At 62.9% G+C, this 25,212-nt stretch overlaps 1 protein-coding gene across 8 annotated transcripts in view; it reads left to right on the forward strand.

Annotated features, from left to right (window-relative positions):
• Positions 1 to 25,212, forward strand: part of ADGRB1 (adhesion G protein-coupled receptor B1) — an 80,753-nt gene that overhangs the window by 15,583 nt on the left and 39,958 nt on the right. For 5 of the 8 annotated variants that reach the window (XM_027573057.2, XM_027573067.2, XM_027573078.2 and 2 more), the window contains exons 3-17: positions 10,027 to 10,188; positions 11,630 to 11,740; positions 12,194 to 12,358; positions 12,455 to 12,619; positions 13,016 to 13,189; positions 13,414 to 13,578; positions 13,788 to 13,889; positions 15,116 to 15,222; positions 15,425 to 15,619; positions 16,403 to 16,471; positions 17,109 to 17,217; positions 18,851 to 18,994; positions 19,526 to 19,601; positions 19,740 to 19,842; positions 20,845 to 20,888. In XM_027573057.2, coding sequence (XP_027428858.1) covers positions 10,027 to 10,188; positions 11,630 to 11,740; positions 12,194 to 12,358; positions 12,455 to 12,619; positions 13,016 to 13,189; positions 13,414 to 13,578; positions 13,788 to 13,889; positions 15,116 to 15,222; positions 15,425 to 15,619; positions 16,403 to 16,471; positions 17,109 to 17,217; positions 18,851 to 18,994; positions 19,526 to 19,601; positions 19,740 to 19,842; positions 20,845 to 20,888 — 1,891 coding nt within the window. The remainder of the gene's footprint in view (positions 1 to 10,026; positions 10,189 to 11,629; positions 11,741 to 12,193; positions 12,359 to 12,454; positions 12,620 to 13,015; positions 13,190 to 13,413; positions 13,579 to 13,787; positions 13,890 to 15,115; positions 15,223 to 15,424; positions 15,620 to 16,402; positions 16,472 to 17,108; positions 17,218 to 18,850; positions 18,995 to 19,525; positions 19,602 to 19,739; positions 19,843 to 20,844; positions 20,889 to 25,212) is intronic. The other 3 variants (XM_027573072.2, XM_027573113.2, XM_027573105.2) reach the window with 2 other exon arrangements.

A 25,212-nucleotide genomic window follows, 5' to 3' on the forward strand; every position in this document is an offset into this window, starting at 1 on the left:
TGTAGTCTTGCTCTGCTACTCCCCGGTGGTCATATACTCCCTGAGCTTTCATTTCTTTGTCTGCAAGGAAGGACTGTGGTGCCACATTGGGTTTGACGGCCCCGGGGCCCGGCCCACCGTGGCAGCTATGCATCAGAGCTGGTCTGTGTTAGCCTCGCGGGGCTTTAAGCATTAGAGTGACACGCGCTGGTGGTCCTTGGGCTGTCCATGCAGAAGGGCGCTGGAGCTCAGAGCAGGAGTTGGGGACAGGGTGGTGGCCACGGCAGGCACCCTGGAGGGAGCTGATGCTGGCCTGGCAGGGCGGGAGGAGGAGGACCTGGGGAGGTAGAAGCTGACAGTTGTGCTGATATGCAGGACGTGGGGAAGGAGATGACTAGAACGCCCCCAAATCTCCAGCCAGGACACCCCCAAATCTGCAGCCAGGAGCTGGAGAAGCACGGGGTGGGGTTGCAATGGGGAGGAAGATCCGGAGGTCAGAGTGAGACTTCAGTGTGGGCTGGCCGGGGGTTCCCCAGGTGGGATTGTCATTTGAGCAGGGCACTCTGGGATCTGGAGCACCAGCCCAGGACCAGGTCAGCCTGACCCGCACTCACTGGGAGTCCTGAGCCAATCCCAGAAGCTCTGTTGGCCCCTCAGGCCGCTTGTCTTTAAAATGGAAAGAGCAAAAATAATCCTTCCTTGATTGCTTGAGGAATGAAGACCGGGTGGAAGCGATTTTGTGCAAAAAAGATGCCAGCAACAAAATACCAATGCCCGTGTCCATCATTAGGTGGGGGACAGAGGGCTTGGGGGGCAGGCTGCCGGAGGAGGGGCACTTGGGGACAGAGGCTGGGCAATCGGGGCTCGCACGGGAGATGCTAAAGAAGGAAATGCTTGGAAGTGGTATTCAGAAGAGGGCAGGAAGATGTGTGTGTTTCCACTCGTGTTCACACCTCCATGTGCACATGTGCAAGGACGTGTGCGCTGTATCGTGTGTGTATGCGTGTCGTGCATTGTGTGAGCACTGTGCTTGTGCGTCTGTGGATACAAGTGTGTGCACACATATGAGTGCATGCATTGTGTATGTGCATTGTGTGTGCATGCGTGTGCCCATGTGTATGTGCAGGATATTGAGCATGCACAGGTGCACGTTCACGCCTACATGTGTGTACACGCGTGTGCATGCTGGTGTGAACAGTACATGTGTGTACCTGTGCTTGTGTGTGAGCCCATGCGAGTGAGTACTCATGGTATGTACACATGTTCAAGCATGCATGTGTACACACGTGTGCACAGCTGGTGTGCACAGTACACCTGTGTACATTGTGCTTGTGTGTGAGCACTCACAGTATGTACACATAGTCAAGCATGTGTGTACATGTTTGCACAGCTGGTGTGCACATGTGTGAGCACTCGCGGTATGTACATGTGTTCACACATGCATGTGTACACACGTGTGCACAGTACACCGTGTGTACACTGCATGTGTGTGAGCACTCACGGTGTGCACGTGTTCATGCATGCATGTGTACACACGTGTGCACAGCTGGTGTGTACAGTACACCGTGTGTACACTGTGCATGTGTGTGAGCACTCACGGTGTGCACATGTGTCCATGCATGCGTGTGTGCATGGCTGGTATGTACGGTATACTGTGTGTACATTGTGCTTGTGTGTGAGCACTCACGGTGTGTATGCATGTTCAAGCACGTGTGTGTACGTGTGTGCACGGCTGTGTGCATATGTGCAAGTGTGTGAGCACTCGCCATATGTATGTGTGTTTATGCATGTATGTGTACATGTGTGCAAGGCGGGTGTGTACATTGTGTTCATGTGTGAGCGTATGTGAACACTCGTGGTATGTGATCATATTCGTGCATGCATGTGTATGCACGTGTGCATGGCTGGTGTACACAGTACACCGTGTGTACATTGTGCTCACGTGTGAGCATGTGCGTGTGAACACTCACAGTATGTACGTGTGTTCAAGCATGCATGTGTGTGCACGTGTGCGCGGCTGGTGTGCACAGTACACCGTGTGTACATTGTGCTCGTGTGTGAGCCTGTGCGTGTGAACACTCACAGTATGTATGCGTGTTCAAGCATGCATGTGTACGCACGTGTGCGCGGCTGGTGTGCATAGTACACTGTGTGTACATTGTGCTCGTATGTGAGCCTGCGTGTGAACACTCACAGTATGTACGCGTGTTCAAGCATGCGTGTGTATGCACATGTGTGCAGCTGGTGTGCACAGTACACCGTGTGTACATTGTGCTTGTGTGTGAGCGTGTGCACGTGAACACTCACAGTATGTACGCGTGTTCAAGCATGCATATGTACGCACGTGTGCGTGGCTGGTGTGCACAGTACACCGTGTGTACATTGTGCTTGTGTGTGAGCATGCGTGTGAACACACAGTATGTACGTGTGTTCAAGCATGCATGTGTGTGCACGTGTGCACGGCTGGTGTGCACAGTACACCGTGTGTACATTGTGCTCATTTGTGAGCGTGCATGTGAACACTCAGTATGTACGCGTGTTCAAGCATGCATGTGTACGCACGTGTTCACGGCTGGTGTGCACAGTACACCATGTGTACATTGTGCTCGTGTGTGAGCCTGTGCGTGTGAACACTCACAGTATGTATGCGTGTTCAAGCATGCATGTGTACGCACGTGTGCGCGGCTGGTGTGCACAGTACACTGTGTGTACATTGTGCTCGTATGTGAGCCTGCGTGTGAACACTCACAGTATGTACGCGTGTTCAAGCATGCGTGTGTATGCACATGTGTGCAGCTGGTGTGCACAGTACACCGTGTATACATTGTGCTTGTGTGTGAGCGTGTGCACGTGAACACTCACAGTATGTACGCGTGTTCAAGCATGCATATGTACGCACGTGTGCATGGCTGGCGTGCCCAGTACACCGTGTGTACATTGTGCTTGTGTGTGAGCGTGCATGTGAACACTCACCGTACGTGCGCGTGTTCAAGCACGCATGTGTACGTACGTCTGCGCGGCTGGTGTGCACAGTACACCGTGTGTACATTGTGCTCATGTGTGAGCATGTGTGTGTGAGCGCTCACGGTACACACGCGCCGCCGAGCATGTGTGCATTCTGAGGCTGGGCTCCGTGCAGGGCCAATTCCAGCGCTCCTGACAAAGGGCAGTGCCGCGGCTGTGTGGCCGGGGCTGGCGGTCTCGTGGGAAGACGATTTGGAGAGTGTGGGCTGGGACTGCCCGCCATGTGGAGGAGGGGGCTCACCTGCGCTGGGCAAGGTTGGCCAGCTGGTGGTCACCAGGCCCAGAGGCAGCTCCCACCTCAGGACATGTCCCTGGACCCGGAATGCCCTGGTGCTTCTGGGACCTTGGGAATAAAAGCTCTCGTAGCCGTATTAACAGCAGCGGTGTCTTGAGGGTTTCCTTTGTGCCGGAAGCATCCACACATTAACGAGTTTACTCTTTCTAGCAGCCCATGAGATAGGCCCACCAAGCACCCTCCTGCCCCTGGGCCTTTGCGCTGGCTGTTCCTTTTGCCTGGAACACTCATCCCCGGATACCTGCAGGGCTCTTGGTCTCAAGTTCTTGCCCAGACACCACCTTCTCGGCAAACCCTGGCCATGCTGGGTCAAACAGCGGCAGCCCGAGCCCCCCTCTCCAGCTCCACATGCTGTCCCTTTCTTTCCACAGCATGTATCGCCCGTGAACACACTGATAACTTGCTGATTTTGTTGGGTCCCTGCCCCATCCTCTGTCTCCGCTCGGGTGTAGGCACCACCTGGCTCACCACGTAGCCCCCAGCGTGCGGAACAGTGCCCGGCACGGGGCAGGCCCGTGATGAGTGCTCCTTCACTGGAATAAGGCACAGAGACATTGGGGCAACAGCCGGGGTCACACAGCTTGGCAGGGGTGGGCTGGCCACAGGGCCAACTCATGGCTCCCGGGTGGCATGCGTGGGGGCCTCTCCTACAACAAGCTTTGCTGGGAAGCTGGCACTCCTGTGTGCACATGTGGGCAGCTCATGGACCAGGGAGGTGCCGCAGCCCCTCGGAAGACACGCAGCTGAGCCAGGCGGGTGCCAGACCCCAGATCTCGTCCGCTGAGCCAGGTGCCCCGGGCGCTCCAACCCCTCACGCTGGCCAGGGGAGGCCGGGGCAGGCACGGCCCTCCATCTGCACCCCAAGAAGGCCGTGCATGGCGGCGCCGGGAGCCTGGCCAGCCCGTGGCCCATTTTCCGCCCCCCCCCCCCCCACCACCCGGCCTGTCCAAATGCCACATGGCTGCGTCACGCCTCCGACCTGGCGAGCGCTTCTCAGGCCAGAGCAACTGTTCGCTGTCCTCCCCGCTGCCCGCCTGCTGCCCCGCGCCGGGGTCTCTCGGGGCCGGCTCCCACGCCTCGTCCCCCCGTCTCTCTCCCACAGTCTCTCTCTGCGTTTTTCCGCCTCTGGTGAGATGGGGCCATTTCTCTCAAGGATTGTTTTAAATATTCATGTTTTAATTAAAGAATTTTATTGCAGAAGCGACACATAAGATAATGAAAAAGCAGCATCCTGGGGGCTGGGAGCAAGAGTGTGTGTGTGTGCATGCGTGTGTGTGTCCCCGTGTGTCCGCGTCCCTGTGTGTGCGCATGCACTCCCACCATCACGTGCCTGCACAGCGTAGGGGTGCTGGGCTGTAGTGTGGGACATACAGGTGTGTGGGTCCCAGGGGCTGTGGGTGTGGGACAAGGCTGTGATGCGGGGCAGAGGAGCCAGACCTGCCCAAGGCCACACACACAGCCCGGGTTCCAGGCCCGTCACCACTCAGCCATGACACAGGCCCCTGCAGGGCTTTGGGGGTGTCCCAACCCCAAGTGCCCCCCACTACCTTTAGAAAGAAGGGTCTGGAGCCCCTCTCCAGGGTCAACGGGGTACAGAAAGAGGCTGGGCTTGGGCTGTGGAGGAATGATGGGGATCCAGGTGGAAAAGCCACATCTCTGAAGTTTGGGGGTGACCGGGGGAGTGGGATGGGGCATAGGAAGGTGTCAGGGCCTTCCTGCCAGGGACTGAGGCTTATCATCTCGGCCACGGATACTGCTCTTTTTGCACCAGGACCCATTTATAAAAATCCAGAAAACAAGGTCCAGGCTCATTGTAGACAGTGCCTGTTTCAGACGAAATGGGATGTGACCCCATGAAAATGACAAGCTCACGGAAGCCATGGGGAATTCCCACCCGAGGTCAGAGCTCACCCCACGCACCCCCAACCCAGGCTGCCAGGGATGCAGAGCATTACGGCCCTGTTTGCCTTCCACGTCCCAGGACGATGGTGAGAAGGGGTGTCAGCTGAACAGCCAAGGCCAAGGTGGGGAAGCAACGTGTCCAGGTCAAAACACCACAGGGCAGAGCCGGGGTGGGACCCGGCCATCAGGCTTTTAACAGGACACCCTTCCCAGGACAGGGGATAGACCCCTGCCTGACCGAGGAAGAGAGGCAGCAAGCAAGCATATAATCCTACAGATGAGGCCAAGCCAGCCAGGTAGGCAAGCCTCAGTTTCCCTTCTGTGAAATGGGGATGGGACAGACCTGGTCCCAGGGTCTGCCTGAGGCTAAAGGAGATGCAGCCTCTAGCGCAGGTGCTTGCAGTTCTAGTCCTACCTGAGCCGAGGCCCATGGCCAGTGGGCACGGCTCTCAGCCCCGTCCTGAGATCGGACGGCAGCTGCTACGGCTGGGTGGGCTGCTGGCCACGTGGGTCCTAACAGTGGGAGCTGTGGGCCCCGGTGCAGGATCAGCTAAGTGGGGGCAGAACCAGTGGACAGGGGTTGGGTTGGGGAGGGGCATCGGGGAGCTGTCTTGTCCCCAGTGGTCCCCGTTTGCACATTCATGTGAGCGTGGGAGAGGAGGAGCCTGGGTGCTCCCTGGATAGGCCCTAGCTTGGTAGGGGGCAGGGGTCTTCCCGGGGGCTGGACCGTGCAGCGGGTCCCTGGGGAGCCCGGCCTGCAGCCGTGACAAGGACCCGTGGAGCCGCCCCCACTTGCGGGACTGGGGAGACCTCTGCTGGAGGAGACAGGAAGTGCGCGGCCCTCCTCTGAAGGGACCAAGGCCCCGGCGAGTGGGGGGCTCGGCGCGCCCCCGGCCGGCGCGGGGCGCTGGGGTGGGAAGGCGGCCGCGGAGCCCCCTCACAGGCTCTCTCTCCTGGGCGGCCATTAATCGGCTCTATTCATCCATTAATGAGATGGAAATGAGGCGCTGAGACAGAGGGGCATTGAGCCGGGGAAGAATGCGGCTTCTTTCCGCGCCTGGAGGGGCAGCCCGCCCCCCCAGCCTTGCCCACTGCTCAGCAGCCCCGGGAAGCCCGCGGGGCCCTGCGGGCCGAGGAGAGTTTGCAGGGGGACCCCTCCGGTCATGGACGCATTCGCTCAACAAACACTGATCCAGTGGCAGCCATGTGTGGGAACACACGTTAAAAATAAAAACGATAACAAAAATAGCAGCTTCCATCTCCTGAGTGATCATCAGCGGCCAGAGCATGGCCAAGGTTGGGGATCAGTATGTGACGGGGATCAGGCCTCAGTATGTGAATGGGGAGCAGGGATCATGCACCCAGGATCCCAAGTTAGTCTGTCACGAGGATCAAGGCTCCGAGTGTGACCAGGCTCAGAGCTAGACCCAGGGGCCAGCCTGTCCTCCAGGCTTGTGGGCCCCCTCCCCAGCCCCCCCGATGCGCCCCCTCCTCCTTACCCCTCCCCCCCACCTGGGTCACCAAGGTAACCAGCCCTGAAATAGTGGGTGTTTTGGCAGCTGAGGCCTAACCTGAGTCTATCCTGAAACTCTGAGCTCTGCAGCAGTTGCCATGGGAACCAAGTGGCATCCTCCAATTAGCCTGGCTTGGACACCCTCTCTCTCCCACCCACTGCCAGTTTCCACGTCACTCAGGCTTCCTTGTGGGGGCTGGGCTGGAGCAGCCAGGAAGGAAGGGCAGGACGTGCCCCCTGACCCTGTCACCTGGCTATCTCCCTGGACTCCAGCCTCCTCCGTTCCTTTGGGTCTGTGTGACAGGATGGCACGGCTTCAGCAGGCGACACCACTGAGGCCTGGAGCGAGGGGTTGGGGCTTGTGGGCGGTCCTGGCAGGTGGCCTTAGTCGGGAGGCACAGGGGGGCTTTTGGAAGCTGATTCTGGGCTCGGTGCTGGCTCCTCTCCTCGTCAACGGGAGGTAACTGGGCCTCCCTTCTGCACCTGCCTGGCGGCGTGGGCACGAGGCTGCTGCCCACCCTGCCCGAACTGCCCCCCTGTCCTGGCCCGTGGCCACTGGGGGCTCCCCAGCCCTCTCCCCAGGCCCCCAGTCTGCGCACCTACTCACGTACCCAGCCCACCTCTCTGGAGTCCGTACAGGATATGGGTGGTTTAAGATGAAACGGCATTTACGTAGGACCCTCCACGTGTACAGTTCCTACTCAGCTCTTGAGACCCTGGCTCCGTGCACCTTGGAGGCTCAGGCTTCCTCAGCGCCAGCACCCTCTCCCCGGGCAGACAGTCTGGCCCTAGCCCCTGGCTGTCCTGACCGCCACTCTGTGAGCCTCCATTTCCTCTGCTGTAAATGGGGTGAAAGTGGCCTCCTGGGCAGGCCGAGGTTCAAGGCTCCTGTGCCGAGGCGGCTGTCACAGATTAGGGCCCACCAGGGCAGGGATAGGGGCAGGGACAGGGGCAGGGTCCCCTGCACAGGAGGTCCCCCGGGGGGGCTGGCCACAGTGGCTGGGGAGGGAGCATCCTTTCTTGGAGGGTCCGACAGCCTGGCTCGATTGCCCTTTGGCCGCTCCCTAGCTGGGGGGCACAGGCACCCCTCCACTTCAGCGGGCCTTGGTCTTCTCATATGAGCAGTGGGAGCCACAAGGTGTCCCTCGTGGGAACTCAGTGACCAGTGAGAGCATCTGACCCAGACCCCGTAAGGGGCTCAAACCAGGCCCCCCCACCCCCCCCCCACCAAGAGCGAGGAACCATACAAAATGCAGCCCTGCTCCCACTGTGTGGCCCTGGCAGGCCCTTCCCAGGCCCGACAGCACATCTGCAAGCCCCGTGCTCCTGTGTGTGAGCCCCAGAGAGCAGCGTCCACGCCCGGCCACTGAGGGGCAGTGACTGCCGTCTGAGCCAGCCCCTCCCGCACGTTCCCTGTGGTCTGGATGCCTTAGCTGGCCTGCCTTCCCCATCCACCAGCACCAGCCGACGTGCAGGACGAGAGGCTTGACGGCTGTGGGCCCTTGGCAGAGGTGCTCTGCCCTTCTGGGCCCAGGGGGAAGGGGCTCCCGCGGGCCTGTGCCTCCCGTGCGCCTGCCCCGGCTCCCCCTGCTGGGCGCTTCCCAGCACAGGCCCACAGGCAATGAGGAGGGTCTCTGGCACCTTCCCAGGTGGCCACCCACAGAACAGATCAGCTCCCGCCCTGAGTCCCCTGGACACCAAGTGGGTTCTCCGGGGTCAACTCTGCCCCCAGTGACTGTCCACACCCATCCCCCCCCCAGCCCTTTCTTGCCATTTATCTCCATGCCATCAGTTCTGGGAAGTAGCTCCCCATCACCCTCAGATAAGAGGCATGAGGCCAGGGCAGGATGGACTTGACCATCCCATGCCAGTGGGCGGGGGGGGGGGGGCCCAGCATGGAAACCTGGTCTTTCAGCTCCAGCCCCGCCCTCTGCCCCTGTCCTAGGGCCCACCCTCGGGGGCTCCAGCAGCCTTCATTCTCTCCCTTGGGGTGGGGTCTACTTCCCCAAGCCACAGATAAAAACCAAACTCCAAGAGGCACCCGGGGCCCTTCTCACAGGCCACGTGTGTTCACCCTCAGGTGAGCAGGCCCCGTGGGGCAGTGGCCCAGCTTGAGTGCAGGTTCCCTGTTGGGCCCGGCCAATGCCAGCCAGTTTCCTGGCCACCTCGGAAGTCAGTGCCATGGCAGGGCGCCCCGCCCAGAGTAGGTGTTGGTGAAGCTGCTTACCCTGACCCAGTGTGCTCTGATCCTGCTTCACTGGGAGCGTAGGGGTCCTGGTGTCCCTGAGGACACACGGGATGGTGGTGGCTAGAGTCCAGCGCAGCACCGTGGTCCGGGCCTGGACCCCGTGGTCCCCGTCCATGGCCTTCGGACAGAAACAGCCTCCCTCGGCCCATCAGTGCGGCCTCCACACTCTGGCCCAAGATGAGCAGCCTCCCTGCGACTCGGCCATCAGCAGCCCCCCAGTACTTAGCCTGCTCAGCGTGCTTAGTAGACGTGGGCCACCCAGGGGCTCAGACAATCAGGGATGTTAGGTCTGGATTTTAGGGCGACAGCGCCAGGATGGAGGAGACTTATGACAGGCGCTGAAAGGGGGTGGCTGGAGGCCTTCGTCCCCAAGCTCCCTCGGCAGCCAGGCACCAGCCCTCCTAGGTCTGGGGGAGTGACGGAGAGAGCACCCAGGTCATGGCCAGGAGGTGAGGGCTCAGAGGACACTGGACTGAGGACCGTGGGGAGGGGTCCAGCAGGGCTTGAGGATCTGTGTCGGGGAATGAGGGCCCCCTTGGCCCTGGCACCTATCACCAGAACCTTACAAGAGGCAGCCATGGGGGGGGGGGAGGCAGGGCTGTCTTTCTTTCTTTCTTTCTTTCTTTCACTCTTCAGACACCCCTGGGGCTCCAGCTCTGTGTCCAGCCCCTACACTGGGGGCCTGGGTTCACAGCCAGTAGAGACCTTGGCACAGAGAGCTGTGAGAGGGACAGAGAGCTGGAGAGGGACACCCGGGCAGTGGGGTAGGCACCAGGCCCCCAGGGCCATCCCCCAAGGCAGACCCTTTCCCCAGCACCTCTGCCCCTCCCTGCCCCTGCCTGGCCTCTGCTTCACAGGCCCAGGACCGGCTGCCCAGGCCCGCACTGGTCTCCCGGCCCACCCCCCACAGGGCTGTGCTGCCTCACCGGCCCCGCACTCACAGGCTTCGGACCCGCGGGTGCTCTACGACCCTGCCCAGGAGACTTCCAGAGGTCACTCCCTGAAAGACACCCCAGCCCTTTGCCCCGCCCCTGTCCCTGACCCCCACCCTCTGATTCCTCCCAGGTGGCTGGAAGCTGTGGTCCCTGTGGGGCGAGTGCACTCGGGACTGCGGGGGAGGCCTACAGACGCGGACGCGCACCTGCCTGCCGGCTCCCGGCACCGAGGGCCACGGCTGCGAGGGGGTGCTGGAGGAGGGCCGCCTGTGCAACCGCAAGGCCTGCGGCCGTGAGTGCGCTGACGACGCGCGGGCGGGTTGGGCCTGGGGGGCCGGGTGGAGGGCAGGGGTCCACGAGGCCAGAGGAGGGAGGGAGGGAGGGGGCCCAGGGCGGGGCCAAGGGAGGGAAGAGGCCCGGGGCGGGGCCAGAGGAGGGAAGGGGGGTCCGGGGCGGGGCCAGGGGAGGAGGGGCGGGGCCAGGGGAGGAGAGGGGAGGGAGGGATCCAGGGCGGGGTGGGACAGGGTGGAGGGAAGGAGACCTCGAGGGCAAGGTCGGGCCAGGGGAGGAAGGGCGCCCGGGGCGGGGCCAAGTGAGGGGAGGGAGGAGCCCGGGGAGGGGCCAGGTGAGGGAGAGCGGGGGCCCGGGGAGGGGCCAGGTGAGGGAGAGCGGGGGCCCGGAGAGGGGCCAGGTGAGGGAGAGCGGGGGCCCGGGGTGGGGCCAGGTGAGGGAGAGCGGGGGCTCGGGGTGGGGCCAGGTGAGGGAGAGCGGGGGCCCGGGGTGGGGCCAGGTGAGGGAGGCTCGGGGGACGGGGCCGGACGAGGGAGGGGCCCGGGGCGGGGTGGGACCGGATAGAGGGGAAAGGAAACTTCGAGGGCAAGGTCAGGTGAGGGAGGGGCCTTGGCCCGAAAGAGGCAGGGTGGGCCCCGGGCTTTGTGGGGCGGCGCCTGGGGCGGGGCGGGGCCTGGGGCGGGGCGGGGCCGAGGCCTGGTCCAGGTGGGGCAAGCACCCGTAGAGGTGAGGACCCGGGAGGAGGGGGTGGGACCCCCGCCCCGCCCGAAGTTAGGCGGAACTGGGTGGAGGAGCTTTCTTCTCCCCTGGGGGAGTAGGAATTTGGGGGTGCTCGCGGAGGGCCGACTGCTCGCGGAGGACCCGGGGAGCCCGGGCCAGATCTGCTGGCCCCAGCCTGATTCTGACTCCAGAATGTATTTCTCTAATAAGCCTTTAATGTCCTTATGCATATTTTAGCCGCTTGCATAATGTTAAATCAAGTTATAATGAGACTGTCATTCTTCGGGTGGTTTATTCCCTGAAGAACTTTCCTGGGGAGAGGAGCTCATCTCAAGAACCTGGGGAGGGCTCTGGGGTGTCAGGAGGCCATGGGAGACAGGAGCGCTGGTGGGACGCTGAGCAGGAAAGAGCAACAGCCACTCAGATCCGGTCCTGCCGGCGATGCCTGCGGACCCTGGAGGAAGAGAAGGAAGGGGCGCAGGGCAGGGGAGAGGGGACCCACAGGGAGGGGTCTCATGGTGACCCCTCAGGGGCTGGTGTCAGGCCAGGGTGTCCTGGTTTCAGGTTTCCTAACTGCAGTGGAGCCACATTACCCGGGTGTGGCAAGCCTGCCCCCACTCTGGCCGGGGTCGGAGGGACACAGGGCCCAGAGCGCCCCTCCCGAATTCTGGGGGTGGTGCTGCAGGCGGTGGCCTGGACACTGACCTGAGCCCGTCCTGCAGCGGCCAGTCGCACCAGCTCCCGAAGCCAGTCCTTGCGATCCACAGACGCTCGGCGGCGCGAGGAGCCGGGGGAGGAGCTGCAGCAGTTCGGGTTCCCGTCCCCACAGACAGGTGAGCCACGGGGTGAGCGGGCCTGGTGTGCCCGCGGTTAGACTAAAACACTACAAAGTGGGGAAGGTTGCTTTCAGGGAACAGGGTCTTTGGGCAAATATTCTATGTTATTAATTGCTGCTAATTCTAGGTAATAACCTTAATAACTTACCTTTAGACTCACCTCTTAGGTGCCAAGCAGACTGGATTTAGGGGATTGGTGCGAGGCGAGGGGGGGCCTGTTTGGGGCTAGACCCGGGGACCCAGAGGTGGCACAAGGACACCCACAGAGATTCTCAGCCTTGTAGGGGAAATGGCAAGTCCTGAAGACCAGCCCAGGTGGGAACCTCCCGGGCTTAAGAGCCTAGCCAACGGCCTGCTGCCCCGCTCGGCGGCCCTGCTCCTCAGAGTCCGACCGCAGCCTCAGCACCGAGGCAGCGGCAGGCCTGCGATGCTCTTGGTCTGGGCCTGCAGGTGACCCCGCAGCCGAGGAGTGGTCCCCGTGGAGCGTGTGCTCCAGCACCTGCGGCGAGGGCTGGCAGACCCGCACGCGCTTCTGCGTGTCCTCTTCCTACAGCACGCAGTGCAGCGGGCCCCTGCGCGAGCAACGGCTGTGCAACAACTCGGCGGTGTGTCCAGGTGGGTCCGGGAGGGGGCGGGCCGGGGACTGGGCGGGGCAGCGGCGGACCAGCCGGGTTGCTGAGCCCAGCCACGCCCTCCCGTCCCCTCCCGCAGTGCATGGCGCCTGGGACGAGTGGTCGCCTTGGAGCCTCTGCTCCAGCACCTGTGGCCGTGGCTTCCGAGACCGCACGCGCACCTGCAGGCCCCCCCAGTTTGGAGGCAACCCCTGTGAGGGCCCTGAGAAGCAAACTAAGTTTTGCAACATTGCCCTGTGTCCTGGTAGGTGAGAGGGAGGGAGCTGGGCTGGGGGATGGGCAGGCAAAGAAAGGAAAGGGGGGAGGGCCAGTGGGTCACTGGCCAGCTGCAGGAGCCCAGGGCCAGCCCGCCAGGGTGCTTAGAGATTGGAGAGCCTAGGGCATTCTCACTCATGTGTCATGGGTGTTGGGGTGGCACCCCCCCCAGGTGCTCACACCTATGTCCCAGGCTTCGTGGTGGTGTGGTGGACCCCAGAGGCGTTCACACCTATGACCCAGGGTTGGGTGGTGAGCCCCTGGGGGTGTTGATTTCTCCCCTGTGGTCCAGGCCGGATGGTGGGGTGGGAGGCCCCTGGAGGCATTCACACCCGTGACCTAGGCTGGGTACTCACGCTGGCTTCCTGTTCCCTTTCTCCCCCGGGCCGGGCAGTGGATGGAAACTGGAACGAGTGGTCAAGCTGGAGCGCATGCTCCACCAGCTGCTCCCAGGGCCGGCAGCAGCGCACACGGGAGTGCAACGGGCCTTCCTATGGGGGCGCCGAATGCCAGGGCCACTGGGTGGAGACTCGAGACTGCTTCCTCCAGCAGTGCCCAGGTCAGGACCATGCCTGGGGCCTGTGGCGGGGGAGGTCACGGGGACCCCTGCACGGGGCGGGGTGGGGGGCTCTGGTTCTGCTCCCGGGTCTCAATTTTTTTTCTCCTCATGGCTTCCTGCTGCTACATCCCTGGGTCCCCATGTCTCTGCGTCCCCACGGCTCCTGGACCTGCACCTTCCTTGTCCCCATCGGGGTGTGCCCCGTGCCGGGCTGTGCCCTGCAGTGGATGGCAAGTGGCAGGCCTGGGCATCGTGGGGCGGCTGCAGTGTCACGTGTGGGGGCGGCACACAGCGACGGGCGCGCGCCTGCTCCGGCCCATTCTTCGGGGGGGCAGCCTGCCGGGGCCCGCAGGATGAGTTTCGGCAGTGTGGCGCCCAGCGGTGTCCTGGTGAGTGTCCTCGTTCCCGTCTCCCTGGCTGGGCTCTGGGCAAGGCCACCCGGAGCAACTGGGTGGGCTTGGGGCTTAGCTTTGCTGGGAATGGCTCTGCCTTGGGACAGTAGATGTTCTGGAAGGGTCTTGGCCTCCCAGAGCCTCTGCCAGCTCATGGTCCCCCTTCCCATACCCTGCCCCACCCACTGCTCCTGGCCCCTCGGCAGAGCCCCATGAGATCTGTGACGAGGACAACTTTGGCACGGTGGTCTGGAAAGAGACTCCGGCAGGAGAGGTGGCTGCCGTCCGGTGTCCCCGCAATGCCACAGGTGAGGGCTGGGGGGGGGCCGAGTCCCACCTCGCAGAGAGGCACTAACACGCCCTCCGGGCCTGCCCCAAAGAACTGTCAGCTCATGCCCACTGAAGCCAGGGCAGCACGGCTGGGCCCCACGCGGCCTGCCCCCGTGTCCTGAATGCCCCCCAAAAACCAGCATCTGCACAGAGCCCATTGCAACGGATGTCCAGTTATAGGTGGGAAACTGAGGCACAAAGAGATTAACACACCTGCCCTGGGCTTGCGGGGCCAGTAAGAAGCTGACTCTGAATGCAAGCAGCCTTAATCCCCGGGCAGCCCTGTGGAGGGTTTGGGGGTGTGTGGAAAAGCGGGATGTGCTCCTAAGGGGAGGGGCTTAGCTGCCCTGAGGGCTTGGTCTTCTTTGTTCCTCTTATTTGAAGGAATGCCGTCAGTTTGTGGACCCTTATTGCTGTGTGATGTACAGGAATTGATTTGACCTCTCTGAGCCTCCATTTTATATCTGTAAAAGGAGGGTGTTTGGGGCTGTCCCACCAGGGCTGTCGCTAGGAAGGGTGGGGTGGGACACAGAGGTTGGGGACAGCGACGGGGCCCACGGTGGGGCTGTGTACTCCTGAGCCCCACCCCGTCTTGTTTACGTGTTCCTGGGAGCATATTGCAAATGCAGAGAAGCAAAGTTAAGAAAACGTAGGTCCCACGATGGCGTGATCGCTGGCCTTTGGTCTGCGAGTATGACCACATTCCCGCCTTATTGTGATCCTGCGCCCCGCTGTGGAACAGGTGTCCCTTCCCGCCCAGGGGTTGGTGTCGGGTGGCAGTTCTCTGGGGTCAGCCCTGTGGTGTGCCACGGCTGCGTGGCCACTGCTGCCAAATGCCCCCTTGGTGTCCATACGATGCCCAGGCCAGCAGAGGCCCCTGCCGTGCTGTGGGTGGAGCTGGGCAGGGCCCCGGCCGTTGGCTCTCCCGGGGGCTCTGGGTTGAGAGGGGCTGCGGGAGAGGCCCCCCACTCAGCCGAGGCCTCCACCTCCACGCAGGTGGGGTCCCTGGGTCCCTGGCCCAGCAGCTGCCTTGCAGGAGCTGCCACTAAATGTGCTGAAGGAAAGAAACAAGGAAGGCCAGGCCCCGTGCTGGGAGCCCACCCCCCCGGCCAGTCCCTGCTTCTGAGGGCCGGAGGGGCTTGTGCCTAGGAGCAGGGGGTGGGATTTCTGCGCCGGAGGCAGAGGTGACCCGCTGTCTCCCCAGGCCTCATCCTGCGACGCTGTGAGCTGGACGAGGAGGGCGTCGCCTATTGGGAGCCCCCCACCTACATCCGTTGTGTCTCCATCGACTACCGGAACATCCAGATGATGGTGAGAGGGGGCTCTGGGGTGTCCCGCCCTGCCCGGCACTCCTCTGCCCTTTAACTTCAGACCCAGCCCTACGGCCGGCCCCATGACATGGCCTGCGGACACGAGTCAGCTATGGCCACTGGCTGGGGGCGGCAGGAGGCCCAAGGCCCTGCCTTGCCGAGTCCTGCAGAATCATGGCATCCAACCCCCTCCATCATCCCAGACCCGGGAGCACCTGGCGAAGGCTCAGCGTGGGCTGCCTGGGGAGGGAGTCTCCGAGGTGATTCAGACGCTGGTGGAGATCTCCCAGGACGGGACCAGCTACAGTGGGGACCTTCTTTCCACCATTGATGTCCTGAGGAATATGACGGAGATCTTCCGGAGGGCGTACTACAGCCCCACCCCTGGGGATGCGCAGGTGGACTCCCAGAGGGCAGCCCTAGGGAGGGCACCTGGGAAAGTGAATAGGGAGTCCCTGACTCCAGCCTCACACTAAGCCCTGACCCGGCCACCTGCTGAGCCCTGACCCCTGTTACTGAGCCCTGACCTGGCCACCTGCTGAGCCCTGACCCCTGTTACTGAGCCCTGACCTGGCCACCTGCTGAGCCCTGACCCCTGTTACTGAGCCCTGACCTGGCCACCTGCTGAGCCCTGACCCCTGTTACTGAGCCCTGACCTGGCCACCTGCTGAGCCCTGATCCCAGTTACTGAGCCCTGACCTGGCCACCTGCTGAGCCCTGATCCCAGTTACTGAGCCCTGACCTGGCCACCTGCTGAGCCCTGATCCCAGTTACTGAGCTCTGACCCTGGCCACCTGCTGAGCCCTGATCCCAGTTACTGAGCCCTGACCTGGCCACCTGCTGAGCCCTGATCCCAGTTACTGAGCTCTGGCCTTGGCCACCTGCTGAGCCCTGACCCCTATTACTGAGCCCTGACCTGGCCACCTGCTGAGCCCTGATCCCAGTTACTGAGCCCTGACCTGGCCACCTGCTGAGCCCTGATCCCAGTTACTGAGCTCTGACCCTGGCCTCCTGCTGAGCCCTGATCCCAGTTACTGAGCCCTGACCTGGCCACCTGCTGAGCCCTGAGACCTCCCTGGCCCCACCGCCCCGTTACTGAGCCCTGACCCTGGGAGCACATTGAGCCATAATTCTGGTGCCTTTTTCTCTGCTCACTGGCCCTTTTTCCTCTTTTTTTCCAGAACTTTGTGCAGATCATCAGCAACCTGCTGGCGGAAGAGAACCGGGACAAGTGGGAGGAGGCTCAGCTGGTATGACAGCAGCCTGGGGCCTCCTGGTCAGGGCAGCAGGGTGGGGCCAGGCATGTCTGCTTCTTCCCTGGGGCCCAGGCTAGCCCAGGTGGGGCCCTGGTTTTGAATCCCAGCAGGACCTCCGAGCTGGTGTGACTTTGAGCTGCTATCTCCCCATCCACCAGAGGACGGTAGCTCACCTTGTGGGCTCAGTGGCGGGTGTGGGAAAAGGTGTTGGCCACATGGTACGTGTCGGGGCCACTGGGACATGGTCCGCCTTCCTTCCTCCTGGACTGACGTGGAACCTGCCGCCATCCCTGACCCCAGGACAGTAGTCGGTGTAAGGACAGTGGGTCTCCAGAGACCACGGCCTTGTCCCCAGGCTGGACCCCTGCCCACAAGTACAGCAGCCTCTCTGGGCTCAAGGTTCTGCTCTGCCAGATGTCAGTGGAGTCTCAGAGGTCCAACCCTGCTTCCCAAGTTGGACCCGGAGCCTCTCGGTGACAGGACCCTGGATAGGGGGCGACAGGTGCAGGAGCAGAGGAATGGGAGGGTGTGTCCCAGGCTGGGTGGGGGGCTTCGATGACACCCTCATTACCCTCTGTGGTCCCCCACCGGCTCTGAGGCTCCCTGCCCCTTACCCCCACCCTGTCCCCAGATGGGCCCCAATGCCAAGGAGCTCTTCCGGCTGGTGGAGGACTTTGTAGGCGTCATTGGCTTCCGCATGAAGGACCTTCGGGACGCGTACCAGGTCACAGACAACTTGGGTGAGCCCCTGCCCACTCTGCTGACCCCCGGCCCTCTTCGCAGTGCTGGGCCGCCCTCCCGCCTCCACGGGAACAGGCGTCGGCCAGACGCCCTCCGCGGGCCCTCCCTGTGCCTTCGCACAGACTCAGCCCCCAGCCCCGTGTGGACCTCAGCCTGATGGGACCCCAGAGGGGAACCCCAGGGTGTCTCACCCCAAAAAAGGGCCTGCAGCACCGAGTCCTGGGCCAGAGCCAGCCCCTGCTTGCACCCGCAGTGGCCTGCCTGTGCTGGGACTGTGCAGAGGCTCCAAGGCAGGACCGTGCAGCCAGTCCTTTGTACCCTCCACCCCCAAGTGTCTCATCAGAGGGTCTCCGGCTCTACCCAGCGCAGGTGCACTGACCCAGTCTCTAAGATGGGACAGCCACCAGTTCTTGCCTCCTGGGGATACGGAGAGCCCCAGATCACCCCACCTGTCCTGCCAAACACCTGCAGCTAATGGATTCAATGGTGGTCATCACCCCACACACCCCACATACTTCACACCCCAGACCCACACACCACTGACCACATCATGTGCACCCCATACCACACACTCCACACACCACATACCACACCCCACACACCCCACGTCCCACACCCCACGCACCCCACGTATCCACACACCACACCCCACACACCCCACACGTCCACATACCCACACACCCCACACACCGCACATGTCCACATACCCCACAGCTCACACACCCCACATGTGCCTACATACCGCATGCACACTTCATATACCTACACACCCCATGGGTCTACACACCAATAGCCCACATACCCCATAGCCCACATACTGGACACTCAGAGAGATGGGCCCCATCTCTGTCCCTAGGTCCTCCTACAGGGAAGGTGCCCTTGTCCCATACAGCAAGTGCGTGGATGGTACAGCCAGGTAGCCAGGTGTGGAGGGGCCAAGGGAGTACGGGCAGGGGGCCCCATGAAAGCAAAGGCAGGGACGGACATGTGAACTGGCTGCATGTGGTGGGGTTTTGTTGGGGCTGAGGCCCCAGAGGTGGGTGAAGGCCAGGTGGTAGCTGGGCACCGCAGGTGGAGGCTGTGGGTTCCCAAGCCCCACCCCCTGTTCCCCACACCTAATGAGGGCAGGCCGTGGGGTGCTGGGAGAAGGGAGCATGGTGTCTGCCTGACATTGGCGGGCTTGGGGGGGGACTTGGAGACACTGGGACCCCCCCACCCCAGTCCTGTGCCCCCTAGCCTGTGTGTGCCACTTTGCCCCCAGGGATGACCTGGGAGGTGGGGTCTGTTCCCTTTTGTAGAGCAGGCAGGAAGGGGGGCTGGGCTCCAGCATCCCAGGGAGGAAGGGGGAGCCCCCAGGGGACACTGCTCCCTGGGGACCCCTTCATGGCCACAGTCCTGACTGCAGAAGCTGCCTTTGACCCGTGGGGCCACGGGGGCTGAGTCAAAGCCTGGATCCTCACCGTGGCCGGGAGCTCCTGCTGGGGCGGGGGTGGGGATCCTTTGAGGGCTTGGAAGTTGGGGTCCCTTCTGAGCCACGAGCTTCCCAGGGCCAAGGCTCCTGGTTGCACAATTGTTCTCTGCGTGTTGTCTGTCTCTGTCCCTGTGGTCTCTGGGCGGGTCCCCCTGCCCCAGTCCTCAGCATCCATAAGCTTCCGGCCAGTGGAGCCACGGATATCAGCTTCCCCATGAAGGGCTGGCGGGCCACGGGCGACTGGGCCAAGGTGCCAGAGGACAGGGTCACGGTGTCCAAGAGCGTCTTCTCCACAGGGCTGGCAGGTGAGGGGCCCCAAGCTGCGGGAGGGGCCCTCTCGGGAGACTCAGGCCCTGGGGTCCGAGGGCCCACCTCCCCGCCTCCCCCCGCCCCGGAGCTTCCTTCTGGAATCGGGCCTGCTGCTTCAAGGGCCAGGACAGCCTTCGTTTCTTCTCCGTGTTCCTGAGGTCACCCCCTCCTCCAAGAAGCCCTCCCTGCCCTCCTGCTTTTGGAGGCTGCTAGGCGACCTCTGCTGAATGCCCCAGTGGACCTAGTCACTGCAGGGACGGAAGGGGTCGTCCTGGGAGTGCATGGGAGCCAACTCTGGTTCCCGGGAAGAGAAGTGTGCCCTGCCTGCCCCCCTGCCCTCAGGGGTCACTTAGGGGGACCTAGGCCTAGGCCACCACCGCAGCTGTCGGACTACAGTGCTGCGCGTGTGTTGGGGGTGGACACCACCACGGAGCCCGGGCCTCCTCCCGGGGACGTGCGCTTCCCGCACCGGAGCGAGGCCCAGGCTACGGCGGGAGGGAGGAGGTGACCGCCGCACCCTCTTCCAGAGGCTGATGACTCGTCTGTGTTCGTGGTGGGCACCGTGCTCTACAGAAACCTGGGCAGCTTCCTGGCCCTGCAGAGGTGGGAGGCCCGGCTGGCCGGGAAGGGACACGGGCACAGCACGGGCGCGCGGGCCGGTGGGAGGCGTTCAGGGGAGGGGCTGGGTGGGGAAGCGTCACCCCTGTGGCCCCCTGACATGGCCTGCTGGCTCTGCCCCAGGAACACGACCGTGCTGAACTCCAAGGTCATCTCCGTGACTGTGAAGCCCCCACCCCGCTCCCTGCTCACGCCCTTGGAGATTGAGTTTGCCCACGTGTACAACGTGAGTGCCCCCTGTGTGCACGGGGCTGTGCATGTGTGCTCGATTCCTCCCGCCTGATCCCACGTGGATACTGCGGCCTTCTTGGGTCTCCCTTTAGCCTGCTGCTCGCATCCGTGACCGATAGAGGGGAAACAGGCTCAGAGAGGTGTGGTGATCTGCCCAGGCTCACACAGCGGGGGACGTGGGAGGCAAAATTCAACCTGCTTCTGTAGCCACTGCCCAAGCTCTAGTGGCCATGCCCGGCCCTGGTCGGCCTGATCTCGGGGAAGAGCCACCCCCTTCTGAGAAATGAGTCTGCCCGGGCCTCACAGCCCCGCCGTGCCCTGCTCCTTGGGGCTCTCCATCAGGCCTCAGCGGTTGCCCTTTGGACCCGTTGAGAGCCGGGAAGCCAAGGGTGTGAGCCAATCCATTACCCAGCCAGGACAGAGCAGCGCCAGGCCTCGAACCCCCGGCCAGGGTCGTGGCAGGAACTGGCTCTACTCTTTCCCGCTGTGTGGCCTTGGGCGAGTTGCTCGGCCTCTCTGTGCCTCGGCTCTCCCTTATCAGACGGGAGCTGTAGCCTTGGTGGAGAACTAACATTGCCACCAGCGCTCAGAGCGCACCACTACTCACAAGTGCCCCGGGACCCTGCAGCTCGCCCTCCGCCGGCCTGCAGGACAGGGTCTGCTCAGGCCCCGCCTGTGCCCACCCCGCAGGGCCCCACGGGAGGGGTCTCCCTGGCACGCCATTTTGTATTACGCTGGACGGGCTGCCTGGTCACCCAAGATGGGCTTCGGTCTCGCTGCCCAGCCCCCCTTGAGGAGGGGAAAAGAGTGGCTTGAGGGCTGGGCCAGTGCCCTCCCCGCTCTGGGCCTCGGTTTCCTCCTCCTCAAGCTCCATCTCTGGCAGCGACAGCAGAGTCAGAAGGCCCGCCTGGCAGGCCTGTGGGTAGCCCCTGGCAGTGACCCTGGGGCAGGCCTGTAGGGTGGGCACGTGACCCTGACTCTCGCTGCTCTCTCCCAGGGCACCACCAACCAGACCTGTATCCTGTGGGACGAGTCGGATGTGTAAGTCCACGTGGGCTTTGTGGCCTCGGGGCTTCCAGGGTGGGCTCGGGGGAGGCTGGCCCATGGGGAGGGGTGTGGTCTCAGGTTCGAGGCCGTGTCCTCACATCCACCCGTGTCTCACGTGATCCGTCCGTCCCTGTCCACGTCTGGCTCTGAGGCAGCTAGGAGCCCACCCAGCCCACCTCCCACCCCAGGAAAGAGTTGTGCAAAGGCCCGAAAGTGGGAGCAGCCTCCAGAGGAGGAGGGTCAGAATTTGGGGACATGGGGCGGGAGAGAGCTTGGCACTGGATCCTGGTGGGTCAGGTGAGCCTGGTGGGAGCTAGGCCTTCCCCACTGGGGAAGATGTGGTCGGGGGTTGGGCATCATTGTCGCCACCCGTCCCTCTCAGCGCTGGATCGGTATCCCTTAGGCCTCCCTGCCCCCCTTCCCCAGGCTGGCCAGGAGTGTGAGCGTGCACAGCCTGGCCCTACGAGCCTGGGGGCACATGCAGCAATCCCTTGTGCTCTGGGCAGGGCAGTGATGAGTGTGCGTCCTGGGAGGTCAGGAAGGCTCCCACGGTAGCTAACACTCAAGGAGGACACGTTTGCCTGGCAGGGAAGGGGACTGAAGCAGAAGCACAGCTTGAGCAAAAACATGGAATTTGGACGGTACGGGTGGAATGTGAGATGTGGCCAGGAAGAGCAGGTGGCTGGAGGACAGGCAGGATGGGCCAGTTGGTGGGGCTGTTGTGTCAGGAGCTATGGAAGCTGTTGGGATGGGAGCATCCACCCCCCCCACCCACCCACCCACCCCCATCCGTTCACCCCCATCCATCCATCTACCTGTCCACCCACCCACCCACCCATCCATCCATTCTCCAGTGATTACCGACCACAGACGAGGCACTTCTCTATCAGGTTTTGTCCTCAACCTTGTCCCGTCTCCAGTGAGGAGGGGCAGTAAAGCAGGAATATATAGATTTCTTTGAAAATGTCAGGTCATGCCGCATGCCAAGAAGTGGAGCCAGATGGATCTGATGGCAGGTGGGGTAAAGTGCCTTTTAAAGCGGGTTCCCGGGAGCCTCTCTGAGATGATGTTTGAGCAGAGGCCTGACATAGCACCGTGCACGTGGGTGTCTGGAGACAAACATTTTGGCAAAAAGGACAGGCAGTGCCAGGGCGCTGCTCTGAGGGCACGCGGGGCCATTCGGCAGATTCCACTGGCCTTTCCGGCTCTGGGCCTGGGGCGGCAGCTGGGCTGGGGGAGGGCTGGGCAACCTGCAGGCCTGGCAAGTGGCCCTCTGGCTTTGGTCGTCGTCCTGCTTTTCTCTGGGTTTTACAAGCGGCACAACCTCTTGGTACACAATGGGGTGTCTGAAAGGAGTGATGACATACAGAGCAGGGAAGCAGGCCCGCACGCTTGCAGCGCCCCAGCCAGCCCCGCCGAGTTTGCCTCCCCTGGCAGCCGGGTTGTGCTGTGGCTTCTGGTCCATCTGTCCGGCCCTTCCCGCCGCCTGGAGCTCCCTCCCACCGGGGGCAGTGCAAGGGCTGCCTGCAGTGCCAGGGCACGCGGCTCACCCCTGCTGCTGGAGGAGCCTCCTCTTTCTCCTCACAGCTTCACCCACATTTCCGATTGTCTCCAGGACATTGTTAAGCTCTTGGAAGTAGATTGCTTTCCAGAGAGGTGGGATTCATCCCCTTTGCCCTCCCTGGGCAGCTCTGGCCAGCCCAGCGTGTCCAGCTCACCGTCCTGAGGGCCCTCGTGTGGCCCAGGAGGACCACGTGGCCGACCGCGCCCTGGGGGAGCCTCCGCTCCCATCCTGTGGCCAGGTCCCCACTTCTCAGCTCTGGCCGTGAACACTGTCCCAGCGTGCCCCACCCACCTGCAGTGACCTCTGGTGGATGCATGGGATCATTAAGGTTTCTGTACCTGTGGGCCCAGGGCCCCGAGGGCAGAAGGAAAGTGCCAGTAGCTGTGCCATGTTTGAGACGTGCCCCGGGCAGCATTCCCACACAAGCTCCCTGTTTGGTCCTGGGCATGGCCCTGGGAGCCCAGCTGCACGGTCCGCCACCTCGGAGGAAGCGGCGCTCCCTAGAGGCCTGTGACTCAGCAGACTGCTCAGGAGTGGGGAGGGTCCGAGGCCCGAGGCTGGGGTGCTGTGGCAGAGGGAGCTGGCTCTGCCCCCCACTCCCACCCCTATTCTGCGCTGGACACCTTCTCCTTCCATGGCCAGGGGAGCTGCTCCTCACCCCACGAACGGGCCCAGAGGAGCCCAGGGTTTCCTAGATGACCTGACGTAGGGTCCAGGGACAGGGCCCCAAGTCGGCTTCCACCTGTGACCCAGGACCTGACTCTGTGCTGGCCTGGACCTGTGTGTGTGTGTGTGGACAAAGGGGGTGAGAAGGAGTGTCACATGTGTGCAGGATTGTGGGTGGGGGCTTGGGGGAGAGGGAACCAGGGACCATCCGTTGAGAAATAGTGATTTTCCATCCATGACAATGATCCCGAACGGAGCCCTGTCCTGATCACAGATGGAACCTTGACACAGGTCACCTGCTGAGCCCTGATCCCTGGTTACATACTGAGCCCTGATCCCGGTCACATGATGAGCCCTGACCTTTATCAAATACTCAGCCCTGACCCTGGTTACACACTGGGCTCTGACACTGGTCACGTGCTGAGCCCTGAGCCCCTGGTCACACACTGAGTCCTTACCCTGGTCACTCTCTGAGCTCTGACCCCAGTCACACTCTGGACCATGACCCTGCTCACTCTCTGAGCCCTAACCCTGGTCATATTCTGGGTCCTGATCCTGGTCACACTTTGAGCCCTGAGGCTGGTCAGATGCTGAGTCCTGGCCCTGCTCACACACTGAGCCCTTACCCTGGTCACACTCTGAGCTCTGACCCCAGTCACACTCTGGAACATGACCCCGCTCACTCTCTGAGCCCTGACCCCGGTCACATGCTGAGCCCTGACTATGTGTCTTCTCCTGGATCCGTTGAGCATGTTCACATATAATTATACATGTGTCATATGCTTGCAGGGCCACCTCCTCTTCTAGACACATGCGACAGTTGACCATGTGACATGCTCGTCTTAGAAAAACTGAGTCAGAGGCTTCCACCCACAGGACAGACCCTCCACCTGCCTCGCCCCCAGTTACACACACATTTCCACACGAAGCCTCGACACCCACGCTCGACAGCTCTGTCAACACTGGGCCCTGACAGCGCCCTGGAACCCCCCTTGCCGCAGATGCCCGCGTTATGTGGCCGGGTCCCCTCTCCCAGCCAAAGACCCCGATCACCCGCTCTGGAACCCCAGCTGACAGCATGGCTGGGCGCCCCTCCCCCGCAGCGCTACTGCAGCCTGGCCCTGGCAGGGAGGCCCGGGGAGCGGGGGTGTTCGGGAGGGGAAGGGGGGGTCCCTGCAGAGCTCCCAGCCGTTCAGGAGGATGGGTGGAGGATGGGTGTGCCGAAAGGATGGACTGCTGGGTGACAGAGCCGAGGAGGGCCCGGAGCCCATCCTGGGCCCCGGTCCCGTGGTCCCGAGAAGCCAGCTCCTGGCGTCTCCCTCACGGCAGCTGCTGAGTTAGCTCCTAGAAGTCAGAGCTGGTAAGATTCTGGGAGACCGTCCGCTCTGCTGACTTGCAAGTGGGCCGGCTGGGGCCCCGCGTGCAGGCTGGGGGCAGGGACGCCCTCCCGTGCCCCTGCTGCAATGCCCATTTTGGGGGCTGCTGGGGGCCAGCCCCAGGAAGGCCCCGGGAAGGGCAGGGCTCCACGCTCTGGGACCCACACGCACCTCGGCTGCGAAGCCTCTGGCAGGTGCCCCCGGGTTGGGGGTTTCCCTCCCTGGGTGGCTCTTGGCACCCTTACTCTCTGCAAGCTGAGCCAGCAGAGGGGGCGTTGGGACAGGCTGGCGGAGGGGGTGGCGTCCCGCACGCTCCTGAAGCCTGACCCCACTCCGGGCTCTTCAGACGGGCTTCGCTGACTCACGCAGGCTCTTGTCCACCGAGCAGACCGGCCCAGAACAGCGCCTGGCAAGCCAGGGTCGCCCTCGGGTCTGTGCTGCAGACCCTGGCCCTGCCACACAGGGACGCTCGGGACTCAGGCCGGCCCCTCCCCCGGGGCCCCTGCCCGAGTCTGTGCCCCGGTCCCTTTAAGAGCCTCACCCCCATCCTTGGTTTCCTTGGAGAGGGCAGTGAGGGGCAGGCGGGGCGGGGGGGGGGGGAACGGAAGGGAGAGTTGGCAGGGTCCCTAGGTCCCTGTCAGTGGCTGGTTCCCGGCCGGAGCCCTCCCACGAAGGCTGGTTTCTGGTGGGGGCAGAGGAGGGGGGCAGAAGG

Source organism: Zalophus californianus, chromosome 4 (genome assembly GCF_009762305.2).
Source record: "Zalophus californianus isolate mZalCal1 chromosome 4, mZalCal1.pri.v2, whole genome shotgun sequence".
NCBI lineage: Eukaryota > Metazoa > Chordata > Mammalia > Carnivora > Otariidae > Zalophus > Zalophus californianus.